The following is a 21,731-nucleotide window of genomic DNA, read 5'->3' on the forward strand; positions in this document are numbered from 1 at the left end:
TGTGGCTGCCCCATCCCTGGCAGTGCCCAAGGCCAGGCTGGATGGGGCTTTGGGCAGCCTGGGCTGGTGGGAGGTGTCCCTGCCCATGGCAGGGGGCTGGAATTAGGTGGTCTTTGAGGTCCCTTCCAGTTCAAACCATTCCACAGTTCTGTGATTCTGTGACAACAGTTGAAATAAATTGAAACAAGAAAGCTTAATACTGGATGTAAGGAAAAACTTTTTCATCATGAAGTCAGTCAAGTAGTGCAACATCTTACACAGATAGGTTGTACCATCTCTCCATGGTGGTCTTAAAGACCAGACTAGGTGGAGCTCTGAGCAGTCACACCTGACCTCAGAGCTTACCCTGCTTTGGGGAAGAATTTCGATTTAGAGGCTTCTGAGGGTCCCTCCAATCTGAATTGTCTTGTAACTCTGTGACACTATGAAATGTCCTTGTGTGAGAAGGAGCATCCCAGGGGCTTTACAGCAGGTGACTCAGGAGCATGCATTAAATACAAGACCATTTGCCATTATGTTTTTGTGGTTTGTGTCCTTCATGACTAATGCAGCAAGAGCAGGGTGATGTTGTAGCTGCCCTTAGTAAATATTGATAGCCTCTAGATAAAAGCCATCTGAGTGCACACACTGCAGAGAAAGCAAGGCAGACATATGCTCCAGGGCTCCAGGACTCTTCCCCCATTACTGAAGCTGTTGACCTTTCAGGATATGAAATACTTGAGATGACCTTCAGCATACTAGCTAATGCTTTGTGCTGCTTGGGAAGCAGGCGTGCCCTTTCCTGCTTATATAAGCACATTTCACTGGACAAATGTTCTGTATGAGGAGTCTTGAAGACCATGTTTCTGTTGTGTGTTACTGGGTAAGATGCTGAAGAAGTGTCTGTCACCTTGTTACCTGTTCTTTCCCAGCTTGGAGAGAAACACCATTTTAGCACTGCCATGTGCGTGCCTTTATAGAGCAATTCCCAGAGACTTGCTGCCCATTTAACATTGACTGGAAGCCAGCCTCTGTCTTTAAAAGCTTGAGTGACTTTGCAGATAAGAGGCATGCTAAACCTTTCAGATTTGCAAATATTTCAGAGGGTATTTTGGACCTAATCCTGCCTCTCCTTGTGGGGCACGAATCAGGTATGCTGGCAGACCTCTCGACATTGCTCACTACTCTGAGGAGGGTCAGGACTGCGAGCTCCTGATGGCTGCAGATGTCCCTGCCACATCCAAGTCTTTCCTCCTGTCCTTCTGCAGTAGTCCGTGGGACCACCTGTGCTCTGGGGACTGCTGCTGTCCTTGCAGGGCTGGGCAATTCCTGGTGTGTGAAAACACTAAATGAGTATAAAGCCCTTTGCCATCACACAGAAGGACCTTTGAGCCAGCTGAAGTGGGCAGGGACTTTCTTAAAATGGCTTCTAAATTGCATTCACAGCAAAGTGGTTGTTTTTGAGTAAAACTGCTCATTTTCTTCTACCACAAACCCTAAAAGGCTCTTTCTTATTCCCTGCTGAATCTTTAAGATTGATGTGGACTGCTGGGCAGACTCATGTTTGCTTTTAAACAAGAGCTGGTGACATGTCAAAGCTAAGTGAGGTAGATGGACAGAGTCCCTGGGATTAATGCTGCTTTCCACTTTCTGCAAGCCAGCCAGACAGTCCTTCCTTCTCTTCCCGCAGCCACCAGGCTCTCTGTGCTCAGGGATTTCTCTCCCACAGCAGCTTCTCTTAGTCCAGAAGACTGCTGTGTGTCTGTGCAGGGTCCGGGTCCTCACCTCTACTCTGTCACAGCTCCCAGGCTTTCACAGGGTGTTCTGGTGGGCTCCAAACCTGAAGATGCATCAGCCAGCTCAGGACACTGCTGCTCACTGCCCCGTGTCCCATAGCAACTGAGCGGCAGGTGAGGTGATTTTGTGAGCACACAGTAGTTGGTTTCGGCAAAAAGTCAAGCTGATGGATTTAAACCTTTATCAGTGGCTTTGCATGGAATGTTTCTTACACAGATGCTCCCAGGCCAGGTTTTCATTACTAGAGCTATTGCTCTGTCAGCTTATGAGATATAACATTTTAACAAAACCCACCTGCTGAGACTAACTATTTCATTCAGCCACACAGGAACCAACTTTGCCCTTTTCTGCTTGTATGAATGTGCGAACAGACGTGTGAACAAATGGCTTGGGCAGCATCTCCAAAGATTTCTTTGATTAACCTGCTTGACTTTGTGTGAAAACCTACCAGGGACACTGAGCCCATCAGGAATATCTGAAAGAGTTTAGCAAACTGCTCCTGCATGCTTTTCTGCTCTTTGCTATCAGCTGCCAGTGGGAATGGCCCCTCATTTAGGTTTGAATTTGCAAGTGGGGGTGATTGGCATTAGGGCCACTGAGAGCCCCCCAGTTGTCTGCTCCTTCCTTCCATGCAGAGACAGCAGCTCCTGAACCTTGATGTTTGTTGCTTGGCATTTTATAACAACCTGAAATCTGTGCTGGTTCTTTTTAAATGCCAGTCTCCAAACCATGACAGTTCAATACCTGCCTTATGAATAGCTTTGCTGGCTTGCTGCGGGGACTGCAAGTGGCAGAGAGATGTGACCGCTTCCCCCTTCATGCTCTGTGCTGCCCCTGCTCGTGCCTGCCTTTGCATGGATCCTAGCATCCAGCACTGACACGGGGCATAGCCAGGACCCTGCCAACATGGGAAGAGATGGAGCCTGATCCTAGATGAAGAGGAGGTAGTTCCAGCCTGACACCAGGGGCTGGGCTGTGGGCGATGGTAGGAGGAGAGCCAGGGGACTGACACAACTGGGATATGTTCGTGTAGCACAGCCCTGGCAGATTTGCCCCAGGGCACGTAAGGAATTGGTTGAAACAGCCTTGCAGTTCTTCACCCTTCAGGTATTTGATTTGGGCTGGTACAGTAGGGAAGTGTCAGAGGACAGAATGACTTTTTGCCCACTCTCAAGATCACAACAAGACAGGAGAGAGTAGTCAGCCTAAATGTGCTATCCAGAAAGACTCTGGGACAAGTAATTGAATGATCTATTCATAAGCACCGGCAGATCAAAGAACAGCCAGTCTAGTAAGGCTTTAGTAATGCCGTATCACATAAAGCTGATCTAATACAGTTTTTGGAAGTAGCAGGCCTGGTAGATCAGAGGAAGGAGACATAATTCATCTATACAGGGTGACTTCAGGAACACTGCTGGCACAAGCCTGTAAGGAAACTACAAGGCAGGTGAGAAGGTGGATGTGGCACAATGGAAATGGTTCTCAGTAGTGTGCAGCACTGCTAAGGATGCTTCAGGGACAGGGCTGGCGCTGAAACTCAGCAGTAATTGTGGTGGGACTAAGTGGGCAGGACTTAAAAGTGCTTTGGTGCCAGAACTGGAACTGTAACTGAGCTCGACAACCTCAGCAGCAATTTGCAATCAATGAGATGAAATTCAATAAAAACGCAAACCAAATGTGCAGTGGGAAATGAGCACTTAGTGGGGAAGCAGCAGGACCATGGGGCAGGCTGGGGCTGGGACTGACCACACTGCTGTGCTCTCACCAACACTGCAGCCGTGCTTCGTGAGTCAAACCCTGGCAGATGCAGGGGCAGTCACCCCATAAACACGAGCAGGGCTCAGGCTGGGCTTTGGATGCTGGTCTCTAAAGAGGGGTCATCCCTGGTGTTACAGAAGGGATTGCAGCATAGTGCAGAGGTGCTGGCTGCTGTTATCAGCCTAGCATCGCATGAGTTCAGTGCAGATTAGTTTCTCTGTTTGGCTTTCACCTTTCAGAAGTGATGTGAAAAGTAACAAATTAAATTTGGTATAAAACTGAAGAGTAAAAGGAGGCTTTGTGAGGAGGTGTGAGAAACATTAGCTCAGTTTGTGATTCATTCCAAAGCATGCTATTAATGTTAAAGAGAAAAAAATAAAAGAGTCATGGGCAGCACAGGAAAATCATATATAGCAAACTGAAGTGCAGCCAGCTCTGGGGTAGCATGTATCAGCCATTTAGCACCCGATAACAGCTTTCAGGAGTGTGCAGGACCAAGACATGAAGAAGATTACCCTAATCACTGAGACTGCCAGAGCAGAGCTGGTTGGCAGGAAGTGGTGACTGACAGGAAAATTAGCTCAGATAAACAAGCACTTCCTTGTAAAACAATGTGACAGGGTTTTCTGTGGAGGTTAAATGGTCCTCAGCCTGTCTGAATGAATAACAGCTCTTCGCATGCTGAGGCTTCGGTTTCTTACTGGCTTGTGGGAGTTGAGTCAAATCAGCTGAGGCTGAGGCTGTTTTCCTACCATGTCAAATCGTGAGCGACCCAGTTCTTAGTGAATGAGGTAGAGCAGAGAGATGCAGCCCTACAGTGAAGCCCTCCCCTCCGCCCCCATGTTAAGCCAGGTGGCACAGACCTTCTCTTTCCTGCCGTGTTGCACACTTTGGAGCAGCAGGTGGAGATGCTGCACGGCAGGAGATGCTGCAGGGCTGAGGGATGCTCTTGGTCCTCTCCTGCACCCCAGGGCATTCAGCTACCTGGCTGAACTCAAACAAAAAGCTCAAAGTGGCTTTCCTGGACTCCTGCTCACCCTCCTGAGCTCAAAGCTACCTCTGAACATGCCTGTAACAGAGCTGGGGTGAGTCCTGCTCCACTGGCATGAAAGTGCAGTGAGCACCTGTGTGTTTATGGGTCTGCCTGGTGCTGGTGTAGGCAGCAGAGGATCAGCATTCCTGTGTCGTCCTTTCCGAAAGAGGGAGGCAACAAAGGTTTTCTGAGCCAGGTCCCCTTTCCTCCTGCAGAGCCCCGGCCTGCCTCATGCGTTGGATATCTTACAGCCCATTCAAATTACACGTGTGACTTGAAAATGTCCTCCTAAAGAAAATAACTGTACTGGAGCTGCTCCCCAGACTGACCTAGCTGCCGTGGAACTGTAGCAATGGCATAAATTAAGTCCTCCAGCATATGGCAGCTAGCCTCGATGCAAGCTGGGGCTGCCCTGCCTGCCCAGTGCCTTTAGGATGCACCGGTGCTAGACCAAGGGTTGGGGGCGACCTGACAACTTGTTAAATATATTACTTGAGAATTTGGAATAAATCATCTACGGAGTTCACCAATGGATGAGGTACCATGATTCAGTCAAGAAAATGAGGGAAATCCATCACACAGACAGTGAAAGCCAAGCAAAGAAAGAGATGTCAGCTGGTAAAGGGCAGAACGATATTAAATCACCCCTCACCTTTTGCTCTTGCACTGATGTTATTCTTAGTTGCCAAGTTACCAGGTACATCTGCTTTGTTCTTACACACATCCGTATATTTCCCCCAGCCTTGGTTCTGGTTCCTGACAGGTTTTTTTTGAGCATGGAGGCTTTGTCCAGACCAGTGCTGGGGGATGAAGGCTTGTAGACCCAGGAGAAAAGGACAGCAAAGGCTGCATCCACTGCAGACTCAGCTTGTGCTTGAGGCATGCAGTAAATGCAGATTAGGTCAAGGTAGCTCTTGGGTTTTCATCCTCATGGTCCACAAACGTCAGCCTTTTCTTCTGCTGGCAGAGAGCTTGGCTGCTTTTGTGTGGTGCTGCTTGGAGGGTGCAGCTTGCCCCTGGATCTGCTGACATTTCCTTCCCTGCTGTGGTGCTGCAGGACAGGGGGGACAGCAGAGCGCAAGGACAGAGGGCTCCACATCTCCTCGGAGCTGCTGGCAGCTGCTGGGCAGAGGAGATCGGGCTGGCTTTCAGGCTGAAAATGCAGCTTGCATAGCAGGCGGGGAGAAGTGAAGTGTTCAAAACGCTGAACATGGTTTGATGCTGGAGATACATTAATAGCCTTGGATTTGCACTGTGCCAAGCTTACAGAGTGGCCATGAGGAACCTCACTGGGGAGTCTCTGGAGGTGGGATGTATTTGCATGATTCTGGATGCAACTGAGCTGAATTTCTCCTCCAGCTGTTTGAGAGCCAGGCATCAAGGCTGCTCATTTGTGTCAAATATTTTCTGCAACTGCAGCTCAGCAGTTATAGCCATTATTGCCAGTGCCATGGAGGCTCTGTTGTTACCCTGATGGTAAGTTAAATATGTTCTTATTGAATAAAAAGCATCTGACAGAGGCTGCTGGATCCACCTGATCCCATCTCAGAGATAACTGGGCATCTGCTTAACTTCAGTGCTCATCTTTGGGGTCTACTGGCTTATCAGAGTTACTGTCTTTCCTTCACGGAGAAGTTTGCTTTGAACATCTGCCTGGCATATCTATCATGAGACTGTCTGACACTTTGGGGTTGTGACTCCAGGTTTCCTTTGGTGGTTGTTGACTGAAAAGCCCTTTCCATTATTTCAATGCCTAGCAGAACAAATGAAGTTGTCTGCTGTGGTCTGCAAGCAGCAGGGCTGCAGAACCCGAGGGTCCCTGTCTTGCTTCTGCAGGATCTGCAGAAGGTGTCAGAGAAAAACAACTGTATTGTCAGGATGCTCCAGCTGCCTCTGGGGACATGTAGCACAGTGGAAACACTTTTCAAGGGCTGCAAACCAGGTGTTTGAAACCTCCACGCTGGATTTTCTAAGCTGTTTCTGGATAAGTGCAGGGAGCCCATCACTGGTTTGTAATCAGTAACAAGGATACATTTTTGGGGTGCTTTTTGTTCCTACACAGTTATCAGTACCATTAAAACCCAAGCTGCTGTCCCAGCACAGGCACAGTGCTGGCACGTCATTACGTGCTGTCTTCCCATCAAAGTTACACTTTCCGCTTCTGGGACCATGAGCAAATTGCTGTATTTCCCATGGACTCATTGACCTGTGAAGTGTCACATGCTGTTAAGCATCGCTGCCTTCCTGCGTGGCTGCAGCTACAAGCCTGGGTGATGCTGTGGTACTGAGAGAGGAACTGGGGGCCAGATGGGTAGAAGCATCTGCCCTGTGAGCTGTAGGAGTCCACGATGATCTGACACGCTGTTTGTAAGTGATTATGTAAATATGCTTGTCTGCCACATGTGGAAATTACGCAAACATCAGCCCTCATCAGAAAAGCCAATTGACACCAGCTGCCTGGCAGCATCTGGGTGGCTGCTTTCATCCCCATGGGTCTGATGCTGGAGTCATGCTCAGGGTTAGGTGGCACATGTCGGGGTCAGGTACCCAGAGAGGGCTCATCCTGTGAGCCCTGCGGGCTGTCTTTGCAGGTAAGCAGTGATCTGTAGTCTGGCGGGGAGGGAAAGGCCACTGGAGTGGTGAGATGGAGAGCAGCTGTGTGCTGCAGGTGGATCTCTGAGATGGGAAATGCTTCCTTAATCTGTATTCCTTAATCCCACGACCTGAGCCAGCTGGGTAGCTTCTGGGCCTAGGACCCTCAAGGAGAGCTGCAGGATTTCAGTCTCCTGTTCTTAGGGCAGAAAGCCCTGCCCCAAACCCCAGGCAGATCTGCATTTGGAGCTGGTCAGCTCTTTGCAGCACCATGAGGCTGCTTCAAGTGTTGTGCAAAGCCCTGTGCCCCTTTCAGGATACTCCCGAGGCACAGTGTTGGTCTGACCCCATTTCTTCCTCCCCCGAGAGAGCCTGTAAGCTCTAAATCAAAACCTCTGAAGCCCTTCCTAACGCCTGTGGCCCACCCCTCCATCTGGAGCGCCTGCCAGCTGATATGAGGCTGTTGTTTCCAGCTGGAGAACTGGAATAGTTTGTTCTTTTCCATGATTCCCTTGGCAAAAGAAAACAAGCCTATTTGTTTAGAAGCTCATAAAAGAGGAGCTTTATAGTAGGAACATTCATAAACTTGTTTGCTTTTGACCTTCTCCACGCTGCTGATGGTTTCAAGTTCTTGTCCCAGGCATTCTGCTTGTCTGGGCTGTCGGTGGCATTTTTGAAAAACAGCCTCGCCCCGAGTAATTTGCATCGCTCAGCACCCCCAGCCAAGCCTTCAGACAATGCCATCTTTGCTACGCTGCACTGCTGGCTGTGGCGTGCAGGTGTGATACACTGACAGCCTGGTAAAGCAGCAGTGCAGACCTCGCTGCTGAAACAAACCTGGCCGCTGACTCCATGCTGCCTTTGTTTTTCTGGATTAATCGATGCTACTCAGGCAAGGGGTGTTTCCCGGGCTTTCAGGTTAGTTAGCATTGAGCTTGTGCCATTGGGGAGAGAGGTGAATCACGTCCGTAAATTAATAAAGATGTGTTCTGTGAAGGCAAGCAATTAAGCCTTCAGCGAGTGTGGGTCATGGGGGGCTGATGTGCTTAAAACAGAGCTTGTTCCTTTTCGGAGACAGTAAGACAGCAGGCATAAGTACAAGGCAGGACAGAAACTCTTTTTAATGCCTAGAGGGAGGAAATTGGGATTACTTTGGCTGGAGTGTGGGTCTTCAAGTTTCAGGTTGAGATTCAGAATTTAGCTCTGGCATCTGATATTATGAGTGGATCAGTCTGACATCTTTTTTCCAGCTATTCTTTTGATGCTGGGGCACAGGGAAGGGCTCTCCAAACTGCAGATCCTTATCTGTAGCTGATGCTGCTTTGGATTCCCTTCTTGAATTGCAAACTGTCATGGATTTCTCTAAAACATGTCTAAGAATCCTCTCTACTTCCCAAGCTCCTCCATGTCTGGAAAAGTCTTTCTTTACTCCAGCATGAAGGGACTTTTCCTCATCTTGTTTTCTGCATCTGAAAAACCTTTGCTTGATTCCACAGCCCAGCCCAAGGATATCACAAATGGCTATGAGGACACAGCAACACGTGAGACTGCCTGGTGCCTGTGCTCCTGCAGCTTGCCCAGCTCTTTGCTGTACACAGATTCAGATAAATCCACCAACTTGTAGTGTGATGAGAAAGCACATGTAGTGATTTGATACAAAACCTTTCACACTCTTTGGAATAAGCTTTTATAGTGTACTGCTGTCAGATTTCAGATAATTCCTAGATTCAAATTGTGGGCATGGCCACAACGTTGAAATAATACATTTCATCAGGCTCCTAAGAGCTGGTAAACAAGATACAGCTGGCAGGAGATACACAAATAGTTCAGTCCTTATTTCCCCTGTATTCCCACTGTACTTGTTAGCATTAAATAATGCCTTCTTTAGTTTTTCTGAAGACAAAAAGGAGAAAAAAACAAACAAACATAAAACTGAAGGTGTGCATTATGGATTGAAGGTGTGAGTCCAGCATGCTGGAGAGGGCTCGCATCAGCACCAGGGAAGAGAGGAACGTCATGTTTTATTAGCCTTTGCAGCCTGTAGTGATGACAGGAGCTAATTGCAATTACTGGGAGACAATGTTAGGTTAACACATTCTCTTGAGTAACTTCCACTCTTCGCACTGGAGTCGTGGCGAAACGTGCGTTACCGTGCAGTTGGCGATGTGGCAGGTCTGTGCCACTGATTACTAGTGCCGTAGGTATGAGGTCCGTGCTGGTGGGAATCCGACTTCAGGTCTGCCTCCCTCCATCCTTGCCTTTCCCGTTGGCCAACCTTTACCTGTCAGTGCCATGGGAGAAGGACTTCTGTTTTGGCACAGCATCCGCAGCACCTGGACCGGAGTGGACTGACAGCACCAAACTGTTCTGTGCTGTGTGTTTGCCTGTATTTCCCTTGCTTTACTCCAGGGTACATCCTTAATCGTACTGTCCATGTTCCCATAATTTCCCTGTTAATTGCTGATTTGATTCTTTAATGTTATTATTAAGGTGGAGATGTTAGAAAGCTCTGCAGTAAAGGGTAATCAGTACTTCTGACAGCATTTCCCGCTCAGAGCATCAATCTGTGTTAGACTGTGCTTTAACACCTGATTGTCTCATTACTAACAGCACTGGGAAGGGGGCTTAAGACCCGTGGGGTTAGCCATGCCAGCTCTGAGCCTTTTCCAGTCCAGATCAGCTGGAGCCTTGCCAGGGTCTTGGGAAGAGCTTGTACCGACATCAGAGAACTGGTCCGTACTCCGTGAGTCCCTGCAGGACAGTCCCTCAAAAGCAGCAGGCAGCTTCTGCACATCACTTGCTTAAAAGAGGACAAAGCCTCTGAAGGCAGATGGTAATTGTGTGCTGAAGCTGCCTTTCTTTGGGACCTTTTCTCTCTGTGATTTCTCCAGGCATCACTCTGCTGAGGAATGTTCTTGCCCGATTAACCCTTTTCTTTCCTTTTTTTTCCCGCCAGGCCCACGTGTTTGATCTGAGCATTAATAAGTATGAAGCTCTGTGCAGCCAGATAGTGGTGGCCAAGAAGAAAAATAAAATAACCCATATCCGGTTTAACCCCGTGTACCCCGTTGTCATAATTGGAGATGAGAGAGGCCACATCACTTGCTTGAAGCTCTCTCCCAATCTGCGCAAGATGCCCAAGGTAAGGACCACTGATGCACCAAACTTCAGCAGGTCTCTTCATGCCTCTTCACTGTCCGCTCTCCTCTGTGCAACAAGGTTGGCAAAGCTGCTCTTACAAGGTGCTTAAGACCCCAAGCCTTTTGAGCAGGACATCTGGGATGTCAGATCCCTGCCTCTGTTGCCATCAGACTACAAAGGCTCAGTTAGCTCCTGGGCAGGAGCAGGGAGTGGTGAGAAGGAGGTTTGCTCTCTGTGGGATTATTGCAAGTGAGAAGGTGCTTTCTTGCAGTGCTCCAGGCAAACCCACAAACTCTGCAGAGGTTCATATGTTTACCAAAGATCACATCTTTTCTGAACTTTGGGTTTTATTCACAAAACTCCTTGAAACTGAGTAAAGGTGATCCCAGCTCCTTCCCAAGTCCTCCCATAGAGCCCATGCTGTCTGTCTTCTTGTATTTCTGGATCATCAGAGCCTGCGCCCTGACCATTGTGTCACCGTGTCCTGTAAATGAGCAAGTACTACCTTAAATCAGCGAGGAGACATGGGATGCTTTTCTCAAGTGACAGCAATGAGATGCAGATGCCTCTCAGAGTCAGTGAAGCCCCTTTTCCCACCCAGCCATGAGTGCCAGTCTTGTAGGATGCTGAACCTCTCCCACATGGTTCCTTTATTAGACTTTATGGGCTTCATCCAGACAGGAACTGTACTGTTGTAAACACAGCATCATTTCTGAGCCCAAGTAATTCTCATAACCAGTTGTCCCTTGTTTAATGGAGCTTTTTCAGTTTCAGGCTTTTTAGAACTGATCCCAGAAAGCAATATCTCAGGGTGATCATTTTTTATTTATATATCCCCAAAGGTTTCATATACTCTACCAGCCAACTGCATTAAGCAAGGTCTTTGGCAGGAAACTAATCACCCTGGTGTCAGTCCAGAGTGTTCTGACTGATTTTTAAAAAGCCCCTGCTGATGGACACCACTGGAAATGCAAATCTTCTATGCTGAGAGAACATACAAAACACAGTCATGTAGTGGTTTCTTAGGGGTGTGCAGGAGCTGTGGAGGTTAGTGTCTCCACAAACACTATCTATCACTTCATGCTTTTATATTTCCATCAGAACCACAGCCTAAGACAATCTGAGCTGTCAGGACTGCCTTCAGCCTGACTCAGGACAAGTTTCCCAGTTGATTTACAAGTCCTTCTGGGGCATGGGTGAGCATCGTTTCTGCGGCTGGCCCTGGTTTCACAAGGGTTCACCGGTGGAGATGGGTCTCACACAGAAATGTGTCTGCTCTCCTCCACACACCCATCTGTGGGGTGAACAGCATCCAGCAATGCACTGCCATGGGTCGGAATGAATTTAAATGTCTCCACTCCTGGTGGCCAGGAGCAGCCCTCCACACAGGTACAAATCCTGCCATCTCTTAAAATCCTCCCCCTTTGCAAACTTTCTGGAAGGGAAATTGCCTGTTCTTGCCAAAGCAGTTTAAGCTGAGTTCAGGAATGGCACAATCACCTGCTGCTGACCCTAAAGCAATAGGTACGATATCCCAGGCAGTGTATAAATGGGATGGAAATGGACTCTGCTCCTCTGATGTTATTAAGCTATCTGTCTTCCACTTGCTTGGTTAGGCTTGAAGGGACACTAAACACTGAATTAAATGTTTCCTCCACATGTGGAGAAAGAGAAGGGATGTTCAGGCATAGCTGGTGGTGCGTGCAGGTCTCCTGGCTACAGCCAGCTCTTCTCCCAGCCAGTTCATCTGTTTTTCTGTGCTGTAAGTGGACAAGAGAGTGGATGGAGTTGCTGGGCCCATCTTTGTATCCAAGGTGGCATCTGCCATGCCAAATGATGGTGACTGGGGCCCTGCAGTGGGGATGCTCAGCAGCTGTGAGAGGGTGTTTTAAAAGAGGGGGGTCAAGCCCTGGCAGAACAGGTAGTGTCATCTGCTGCAGCCTCCTGTCCACCTCCTCGCTGTGCCAGCGCCAACCTCCGTGTCCTTAGCTGCAAACCTCCAGCTGTACTTGCAGGAGTATCATCTCGCTGTGGGGATCCAGATGCACTTTCAGAGTATTGATCCCAGCTTCTTTGAAGATCAAATCAGTGCGCTCTTTAAGCCCTTACCCTGTGCAGTCCGCTTTCCTCTGTAAAATGTCTTAACTTCTCCCTCTTTTCTGGGAGTCCCCAGAGCCAAGTTAACAGGAGCAGAATATCCCTATGTTTTTAGAAGTGCAGAGAGTCCTTGCATCCTGGTTGTCTCCTTGCTGATTGAGAAACCACTTTGTGTCTGGGTCCATATCTGGGTACCCCCATCTGGCCTCTCCAGCACCTGATCCCTGCAGAGCCCTGGGGGGACACCTGCCTGAAACCCAGGAGGAGAAGCCATGGATGGTGCTTCTGGAAGCTGTGGCCTTTGCATCAAACAAAGCATCTGCTTTCTCAGCTGCCCAGTCTTGTTCCCATCAGCTCCTGTAGAGATCACAAAATCACAGAATCAAAGAATCACAGAATCACAGAACTGTAGGGGTTGGAAGGGACCTTGAAAGATCATCGGGTCCAAGCCCCCTACCAAAGCAGGTTCCTCAGAGCAGGTTGCCCAGGTAGGCGTCCAGATGGGCCTTGAATATCTCCAGAGAAGGAGACTCCACAACCTCTCTAGGCAGCCTCAGAGATGGGAAGGTCTTGCTGAGGCCTGGCAGATCTCAGTGTGCCAATGGGTCAGGGCAGCCATGGGCTCATCCAGGTCCCACAACCTCTCTGTTTCACACCAGTGTCACAGGGGTTTGCCTATGAAGCTTCTCTGCCAGCTTCCCACACAGCTGGGACAGCTGCTTTTGACAGGTATGACTAGCAGACTAATCACCCTTTTTAGAGAGAGCTCTTAATAGCCACATGTCATTCCCAATCCTCTTTCTTCCCCTAAAAATAGATGTGGTGCTGTCTGCTCCATGTTCTGCAGATTCCTTGGCTGCTGCTGGGCTTCCAGGATAGGGCTCACAGAGGGAGACTGAGCTAATTTCATCCCAGTGGGATTTCAGCAGCTCTGAATTTATTCTGCTTTGCCTGTTAGTTAAAGCTGGTGGGGTGGATTAGTGGAAATTGGGAGGATCAGGACTCCTGGGTTCTCATCAGACCTTGGTTCATTCCTCTGTTCATGTCCTTGAGATGTATGGGGAGGTTCAAGAGCTATGAAAATAATTCTGAGGGTTGATCTGCAGCTTAATTAGTTCATGTTTGTAAACCACTTTGGAATCTTTAAGGACTGTTATTTAATAGTCCAAGTTTTGCTGTCAGCAGCGGTATCACAGCCCTGTTTACGAGCACTTGGCAGAAATAAACCAACAGGGGAACTCTTTGAGAGCACTCAGGTAGCATTTTCAGAAGTTACTTTTCACCAAGACAGAGAGTAATGGCTTCAAAAAATGCCTGCTACTCCCTGTGAGTTCTGGCCTCCTGAATCATTCAATGGCATGCAGGAACAGGTGCCCTTGATGCTGGGAGGAAGCTGGGGACAGGGACTCTGCCACCTCCCAGGCACTTGTGCTGGGGGCACATCTGCACACACTCTGGGTGAGGAGTCTGCTCGTGCCAAGCAGAGCAGGTGTCCTTGCACCCTCACCCCGGTGATGTGGGGACTGGAGCCTTCCCTAACCCCACAGGCTGAGTGAGGTCTCTGGGGACAAGGACTTCTCAATGCCTTGAGGCAGAGAGCTGTATTTCCATGGGGTGTGAGCCTGGTGAAGGCTTTCTGTGCCTATTGCTGTTGTCCCTAGATAGTGTGAGGCTCTGGGGAGTCCTCTGGGAACACACTACCCAACTGCTAAGCACCAGCTCCAAGAGCCCGGAGAGCCTGGAGTTTGGGGTCAAAGAGGATTGAACCCAAACCTTGTGGGAAGAGGAGACACAAAGCAGAGAGCAGAGCTTGCTGGAGGTGGGTTTGCAGTCAAACTGCCACCAGCACAGTCCCACTCCTGGCATGCCGAGCACACATCTCCCCAAGCACCCCCGTGCTTGGGCAGAAGGCTCATGACAACAGATACTTTGCTTCCTGGAGAGTCTTGGTGAAGCTAGTTTGGATCCTTCTGCTGAGAGCTCAGGGGTGGAGCAGAAATTCCTGCAGTATTTTAAGAAGCAGCACTAAGAACAAGTGGCTCTCTGCTGTCATCCAGGCCACTTCTGGACTCCAAGTGCTCCTTAAATATTGCAGCAGTCATTAGGCAAGAATTGTTTAACTAATAAAATATTGTTCCTAATTTGTAACAACCTTGGTGGTTGAGTTCACCCGAGGGAAGCGTTGCTGGAAGAAGAATTGGTTTGGGGCAGTGCTGTTTAATTAGTAAGCCTTTCGGGTTTCGTTCCCGAAAAGAAATTAAAGCATTTTGTCATCACAGTCAGAAGAATGTAGTTGCTTGTGGGCCTTGGTTTGTTTTTTTTTTTAAAAAAAAAAAACACTGCTAAAATAGCCAGGCACAACCCATCAAGGCCAAAGGCAAACAGGAGAGAATAATAAAAAATAAAAAAGTAAAGTGTTTTTAGAAATGTTGGGAAAGCACAGCAGAGTGGGAGAAGACAAGAAGGCGGGTCAAAGAAAGGTTAAAATACAGCATTTGCTGAGGCTAAGGAAAATTTCTTGGACAGTGTCCAGGCTTGTGGCTAGCGAGGCAGCCAGCCTCTTGGTCCGATGCTCATCTTGGATATTTATCTTGGATTATCTAGGATGATTATCTAAGTCTCTGTTCCTGCTACTGGTTTCTACAGATGCAAGTCACCTTGTTCGCTGTCCCGGTGGTGCTGGGACAGGCAAGGGCACACTGAGACAGGCAAGGGTGACTGAGCCTTCCTATCCATGTGCGTGTGCCGTGCGCCTTGTCACATCAGCCAATATCCATTAGCAGAGTGTCTGAAATCTCTTCTTCAGCCTGTCCCTATCAACACTGCCTCCATCGCTGTCTCCTGGGGCCTCAGTAGCTGTTGGGAGATGAACTGACCGGCACAGGGAGAGGGACACAAACTCCCTCTCTTCTGTCCCGGGACGTGCAACCCATCTGCTTGTGGGACTGCCTGTATTTATTTATTAGTAATAGATTCGGTGCACCCTCCAAGGTCACATCAGTCCTGGACTGGCGAGTGGTTTAGCACTAGGGAAAGTACACTTTGTCCCCGGAGTTTTTACTTCAACAGCTCTGAAGCATTATCATTCTGTCTGGAACAAGAGCGCTCACCTCCCCTTTCCAAATGGTTCAAGAGTCTTGTTCTTCTAGTGGTGTTATTCCCAGTCCCGCCGTTCTCATGCAAATGCTCCTCTGTCATTGACATTCATGCATCTGCTTCTGTGCAGCCTGAGCGACGGCAGGATTTCCTTGTGTCTCTTCAGGGCTGGCTAATTGTGCAGTAGCCCAAGAGCACAGAGCTCAAGCAGTGCTGGAGGAATTCGGCACCGAGCACTGCTGTGCCTTGCCTACATCAGGACTGCTGCCTCCAGGTGCAGTTTGGCCCCCTGATACGGGGGCACACACAAATAAACTCGAATCTCATAAAAAACCTGACCTACAGCTTGATGGCTTTGCTTCCTCTGAGGTCTGTAAATGCTTTTTGATTTCCTTTCAGTTCTTCCTCTGTTATTTAGGCTAGTCGCTGATAGCTGCTCTCTGTACTGCTAGGGGAACAGATGAGCACTGCAAGGTGGATCCAGGGACTTGAAAAACCCTACCTCTGCCTTTCACAGCTTTCCGTGTCGCCTGCATGGGCCATTTAAGGACAGATGGTTTTGGCAGCAAGGCACAGCATCTCACCGACTGAGTAGGTACCAGTGAGCTTTGGGTCTGGAGCTTGCCCCCGTAAAACCCTCATCTTCTGATGGCTCAGTCTCCAAGGGTGCCACAGGGATGCTCCAGGCCTCTGGTACCCTGCAGGCTGTGAGGGGCTGGGGTGCTGTGGCCATGAACTACACGTGCACTGTCCCTGGGAAAGGGTCAGGGCTCTCCGTAAGGAAGCTGTGGCAGTCCCCATGGGTAATGCATGCCTGCCCTAGCACACACTGAGGACAGCAAGAGTCTTGCACACTGCTTGTGTGCAATTTCTCAGTGCGTGAGCAATGTTGTTTGTGTCCTGTGGCCATTTTGCTACACAAACCTGTGACTCACAACTCGAAGTCCACAGAATCAAAAGCCTTTGGATATATATCTGTCTGGAGACCCTGCACATATCCATTTTGCACAGGAGAGTGGCTGTATGGCACAAATCCAGCTGTCTGGGAGTGTTACATCACAGGTAAAAAGAGTTCTGAGTCCTGGACAGACACATCGCAACCTCAGACACCAGCACTGCTTGGAGAGCTAGCCCAAACAAGCCAGCAGTAGACCTCAAGGGCTTGAATCTTCTGTTGTTAAACCATTTCTTCTGTATTTTCAGTGAAATTACTTTCAGCTTGCATCAAAGTATGTGAAAGGAGGAAAGAGCTCTGTGTAATGGCAGGATTGCTGAACCCCAAGGTCAAAGAGATGGGGGGTCTTCTTTTTGCTGTTCATGGCCATGCATCTCCAACCTTATTTTTGTTGTGTAATGTCACTTTCTGTGACCTCCCTCTTTGGCAGTTGGGGGAGAGAGGAGAGACATCAGCGTATTTATGAGTTATTTTAAGCTGAAGTCAATTCTCAGTGCTCAGGATGAAGCGTGTTTAGTATGTGAAATGGAAACACTGGCAATTGGAGCAAGAAAATGTCCCGTTTTAAGAAAATTCAATAGTACTTCTGAATTATTTCTAAAGTGCAAGTCTCATCCTGTGAGATGCTGAAGTGCTGCCTGGGGGATACTGCACATTGGCTGGGACTGGCTTTGACTTACTCGTTTCTCCTTTGAAGATCTGTATGACAAAAAGGCTGCCCATGTTTGAAAGTGATGTAAGGCTGCTGCTTATTGCAATGCCAGGGGCTTGGAGAGAGGCTGGGGAAAGAGCTTGGGGGATTTTTTTGTGTGATCAATAACAATCAAGTCACTGAACTAACTGTTCTTCTGAAATAAATCTGGTATCTTTCCTTTTAATTTGCTATTTTCTGGATATAACTGAAATCTGAATTTGGCCAAGCAAAATGGTTTCGGTGGTGCCTTATTTTACTCCTTCCCTTGCATTTCTCCATGGTGGCATAGTTATGTTGCTAGAAGAACTGCTTTGTGTGAAGGCTTTTCATCCTCTTCCTCCTGGACAGGTTATACTTCAACACCCACCACCCCCTCGCAGTCTGAGCTTTGCTCCTCCGCAGCCCAAGGAAGACATCGCTCCCTGCCCTGGGAAATGCCTGATGCAAGAGAATGAGGAGCCCTGATTGACATCTTCAAAGGGATTTTTGGGGAGATTGCCTGAATGTGCCTGTTCAGCTTCCACAGCTCCTCAGAGCCTCTGCTTTCTCCCACACCTTGCAGAAAGCTGTTTGGCACCGAGGAGTGGGCACAGCACAGCGTTATGGCTGCTTGGCTCGCCTTTCCTCCACATTTCTTTCTTTAGCTCTCCTCTGCGGATTCCTTCCCATGCACATGATTTAAATCCTCTCCAGAAAACTGGGCAATCCTTAGAAATCACCACTTCTTTATGTGAATGACAGCCCCGGAACAAAGGCAGGGCGAGCTCACGCCAGCTGGAGCCCCGTGGGAACGCGCTGCTCTCAAAACGTGTCCTCGGCAGTGCCAGCGAGGGAGGCTTTTGGGGATGCTCTGATTCTCCCAGGCGTGGCTGGGTCCGAGAGCAGGCCAGCCAGCCTGCAGCCTCTCCTGAGGCTTTTGGTGCTCGGCCCCTGCAGTGACTGATCACAGCTGCCTGCTGATGGGAGCAGCGTGGACGCGTCTCCTGCAGGTCGTCTGAGGGTGAGCTGCTCTTTCTCCAGAGATCCTTGAGCAGTTTCTGAGCGCTGGCTCTGCCGCAGGGGTGCGGAGGAGGAAAGCTTGCAAGCTCAGCACCTGAGCCGCAGGGTGCATTTGAAGGGCAAAGCGATAGCTTTTCATGAGAACGTGGTGCAAAGGCCTGGGAGACTTGGTCCTGGACCAGGCCTCTCTGTCTCCTAGGATGAGATGTGGCACCTCTCCATTTTGAAGTGGGGTTGGGAACACTTGTCTCCCCAGGAGCCAGACTGAGCAGGAGGTCATCACCATGGGTCTGCTTCCCTGCAGCTTCTCTTCTCCTTGCATCCCTCCTGCTGAGTACATCTGGGACACATCTGACACACCTGTACCTCGGAAGAGGAGCTGATGTTGGGGTGTGATGATGGAGAACCCCTGTCCCACCAGGACCCAGCAACTGGTGAGGTGTCCTGCCTCCCTGTGTTGTCCGTCACAGCAGGACAGTTGGGTGAAGGGACAGCAGGGAGGAGCTGGCATCCCGTGGATGTTCTGGCCAGGGAAGCATGCATAACCCTGGGATGCAGGTGAGCAGCTCCCCATTGGCTCTGCATCTCCACAGGGGTTGATTTGGCCTGTTTGTATTGGTCACGCAGCTTAGGTGGAAAAATGTAACTCATTCTTTCTATCTTATGGCTGTGTGGTGTCCCGAGCACCTGAGGACTCACTCAGCAGGGATAGCAAACGGGACACTGGCCTTTATTTGCAAGGCCTGGCCCAGTCGTGTTTTGGCCCCAGCAATGCCTGAGGCAAGTGCAAAGCTCAGAGGGAGTGGTCTTTTACTCTTCTTCAAGCTCTTCAGCTTGTCATTGCTTGAGATATTGCATACCTTGTCCCTGGGCATCGTCTGCCCCCCCTGGGACAACGTCCTTCCCTGCAGAGCCAGCCCAGTGGCATCTGCTGCAGTGACAAAGGCAGGAAATTTGACATGACCTGGAGTGGGAAAGGATGTGGCTTCAAGGAACAGCGTGACATATCCCTGTAACTCCTCTCAAGCTGCTGCCAGAGCCCACCACACCCTTCCCCAAGCAGCCTGCCTGGGTTGAAAAGGGCTGAGGCTGCCAGCAGAGACACAGAGGGCAGCTCCCTCCCGGGTGAGTGTGTCTGTAGGGCTGTAAAACACCCCAGAAGCATGGCTCTAAGATGCGCCTTGCTTGCAGACTTCATTTGCATGTGTCCTGACACTGGGTGCGAAGATTTACAGACCTCCATGCCCTGCTGAACCTCTGGGACCCCGATAACAACCGTCACACTGAGTTTGTCAGCCAGTGCTGCTCCCAGCCCCTGCCAAGCCTCTCCCCAGCACGTGCTCGTGCCATCTACCAGCTCCCTCTGAAAGAAAAGAAAAGGAGACACCTGCGCCGCCAGGCAGGCCAAATAATGGCCCTTGCTCAAATTAATTTGATGGGCTCAATGGGGAATTGTTTAAATGAGAGAAGAGAAGAAATCGCAGATGAATAAAATGTCTCGCTGCTCACGGTGATGGAGCTGACGCAAAAGGATTATTTTTATCTCGTGGAGAAAAGGAAGAGAAGAGCTTTGCAAAGCCAAGAAGAGGGGCTGCCTTGCAGCCCTGCTGGCTGTGGGAGCTGCAGTCACAGCAGCTCCAAGGCTCTCCCCGAGGGGAGCCCTTACCCTCACATTCATCAACTGCTTGTGGGATGCCAGGTGCCAACTATGCAGGGCCATCTTAGGGCAAACTTGCCCTGCTCTCTCCTGGTCACACCTCCTGTTTCTGATCTTACTGCTGCTGGTGTGGGGAGAGCCTGCATGGGGTCCTGGTCAGCACAGAGACCTGTCCTCACCTGCATGGGGTCCTGGTCAGCACAGAGACCTGTCCTACCTGGGCAGTGTGCTGGTCCTCATCTCCAGCCCTTTGGGCTGAAACCCCCAAGGATTTTTGTTTTAACCCCCCAGACCATGTGCCATTAGCTGCATGGCATCCCATGGGTCCCATGCTCACGCTGCCCTTCCCAGCACACAAGGATCATTTCACGTTCCTGGCCACGATGCTCCCATTTCTCTGTGGTGGGACAGCTCCGAGTGTTTCAGAGCAGCACAGGAGTGCCAGATCCCATCCATGTGGTTATCCCTCTACCCCCAGCCCTACTGGTAGGATGCTCCTTCCCCACCATCCTGTATTTGTGCAGGGGCTTGTCCCTGCTCGCGTTCAACATCTTGCGTTTGTCCCTGTTAAATCACCTGCAGGTTTTCCAGGCCACATCTCCGGTCTACCAAGGTCATTTCAAGCTCCAGCCCTGCCTTCCTGGACACCTGCAGCCTTCCCGTCTGTCCCAGTACCCAAGTTCCAGCAGAAATGCTGACCAGATCCCCTGCAGACCAAGGAGCTGATTGTGTAACACACAACACATCCCTCTGTGCTGGCAGCTCTGGGTACAGCTATTCCGCTGGGTCTTACCAACTTTCACCCATTTTATCTCGGGCTTTTGTCTCACTTGTGGATCAGAATGTCAAAGTCGGCAGTGGCAAAGTCTTCCTGAAGTCAAGATAAATGGCATCTGTGTCTTTCCTGTCCACAAGGCCTACTATGTTGTTGCAAAAAGAAATTAGATTGGTTCAGTGCGACTTATTTGGTACAAATCCGTGTTAGCCTTGATGCAGCTCCTTGCAGGCACTTACGAACAGGTTGTTGGCTTGTTCCACTTGTCTTCTGAGAAGTGAGGTTAAGCCGGCGGGTTTGTGATTCTCCTTTTTTAGGACAGTTACAGCATTTGCCTTTTTCAGCTTTTCAGTCCCTGTCATCCCCTGGTATTCCCGAGACAAATGCTTCAGATTAAACCCGTTAGGTCGAGCCAATGTGAGGAGAGCCGCCTTCCCAAGGGGCTGGGGCTTTTGTAGCCACGATGGTCTAGCACCATAAGCAAGCCAAAGCCTGTGGGCAGAGATAACACCCTTTATTAGACAAACAAATATACCTGGGAAGAAAAGACAAGTGCGTGTGCCCTAAAGCTTGTCTTTTATTTTCCAGCTAGATATTAGTTGAGTTAATAAAAGGCATTTCCTCTCTCTGCCAGCCTGGGCTGAGCACACTCTAACTCGTGCCTTGTTCAACTGGAGCTGGAGCCTGTACATTTTGCTGGTATTGCTGCAATATCCTGAGGTCTGGGGACTGCAGGGAAGGGGAAGCATGTCTTCCCAGGAGCATGGATATGAATACTGCTCGGTCTCTGCTTCTTACATTGTCTTGATGTCGAAAGTCAGGCACTGAAACCAGAATGACCCAAAATACAGCCGTGGGACTGGAGGATGCTCATCCCCCTCCAGGATTAGGTCCCCTGCTTTGATCTGTGCTGAAGGAACCTGCTAAGCCAGGGAAAGGACCTCAAAGGCTCACATTTTATCTGGCTTGGGCAAACCGCAGGACAGCCAGTGGGAGTGCAGGAAATTACTAATTTAGTGCCTTTCAAGTCACTAAAAAAAAAAGCGCTGGGGTTTGCTTCACAGTCAGAGTTCATAATCGAGCAGAGCCAGGGAGCAGAAGGCTGTTGGACTGGGTTTCTATTGCAACTGCTTGTTCGAGGAGAAATCTGTGCTCTGA

At 49.5% G+C, this 21,731-nt stretch overlaps 1 protein-coding gene across 2 annotated transcripts in view; it reads left to right on the forward strand.

The window, feature by feature from the left end:
- Positions 1 to 21,731, forward strand: part of DNAI1 (dynein axonemal intermediate chain 1) — a 140,859-nt gene that overhangs the window by 103,488 nt on the left and 15,640 nt on the right. For both annotated transcript variants that reach the window (XM_035310178.1, XM_035310179.1), the window contains exon 19: positions 10,116 to 10,301. In XM_035310178.1, coding sequence (XP_035166069.1) covers positions 10,116 to 10,301 — 186 coding nt within the window. The remainder of the gene's footprint in view (positions 1 to 10,115; positions 10,302 to 21,731) is intronic.

Source organism: Oxyura jamaicensis, chromosome Z, assembly GCF_011077185.1.
Source record: "Oxyura jamaicensis isolate SHBP4307 breed ruddy duck chromosome Z, BPBGC_Ojam_1.0, whole genome shotgun sequence".
Classification (NCBI taxonomy): Eukaryota; Metazoa; Chordata; class Aves; order Anseriformes; family Anatidae; genus Oxyura; species Oxyura jamaicensis.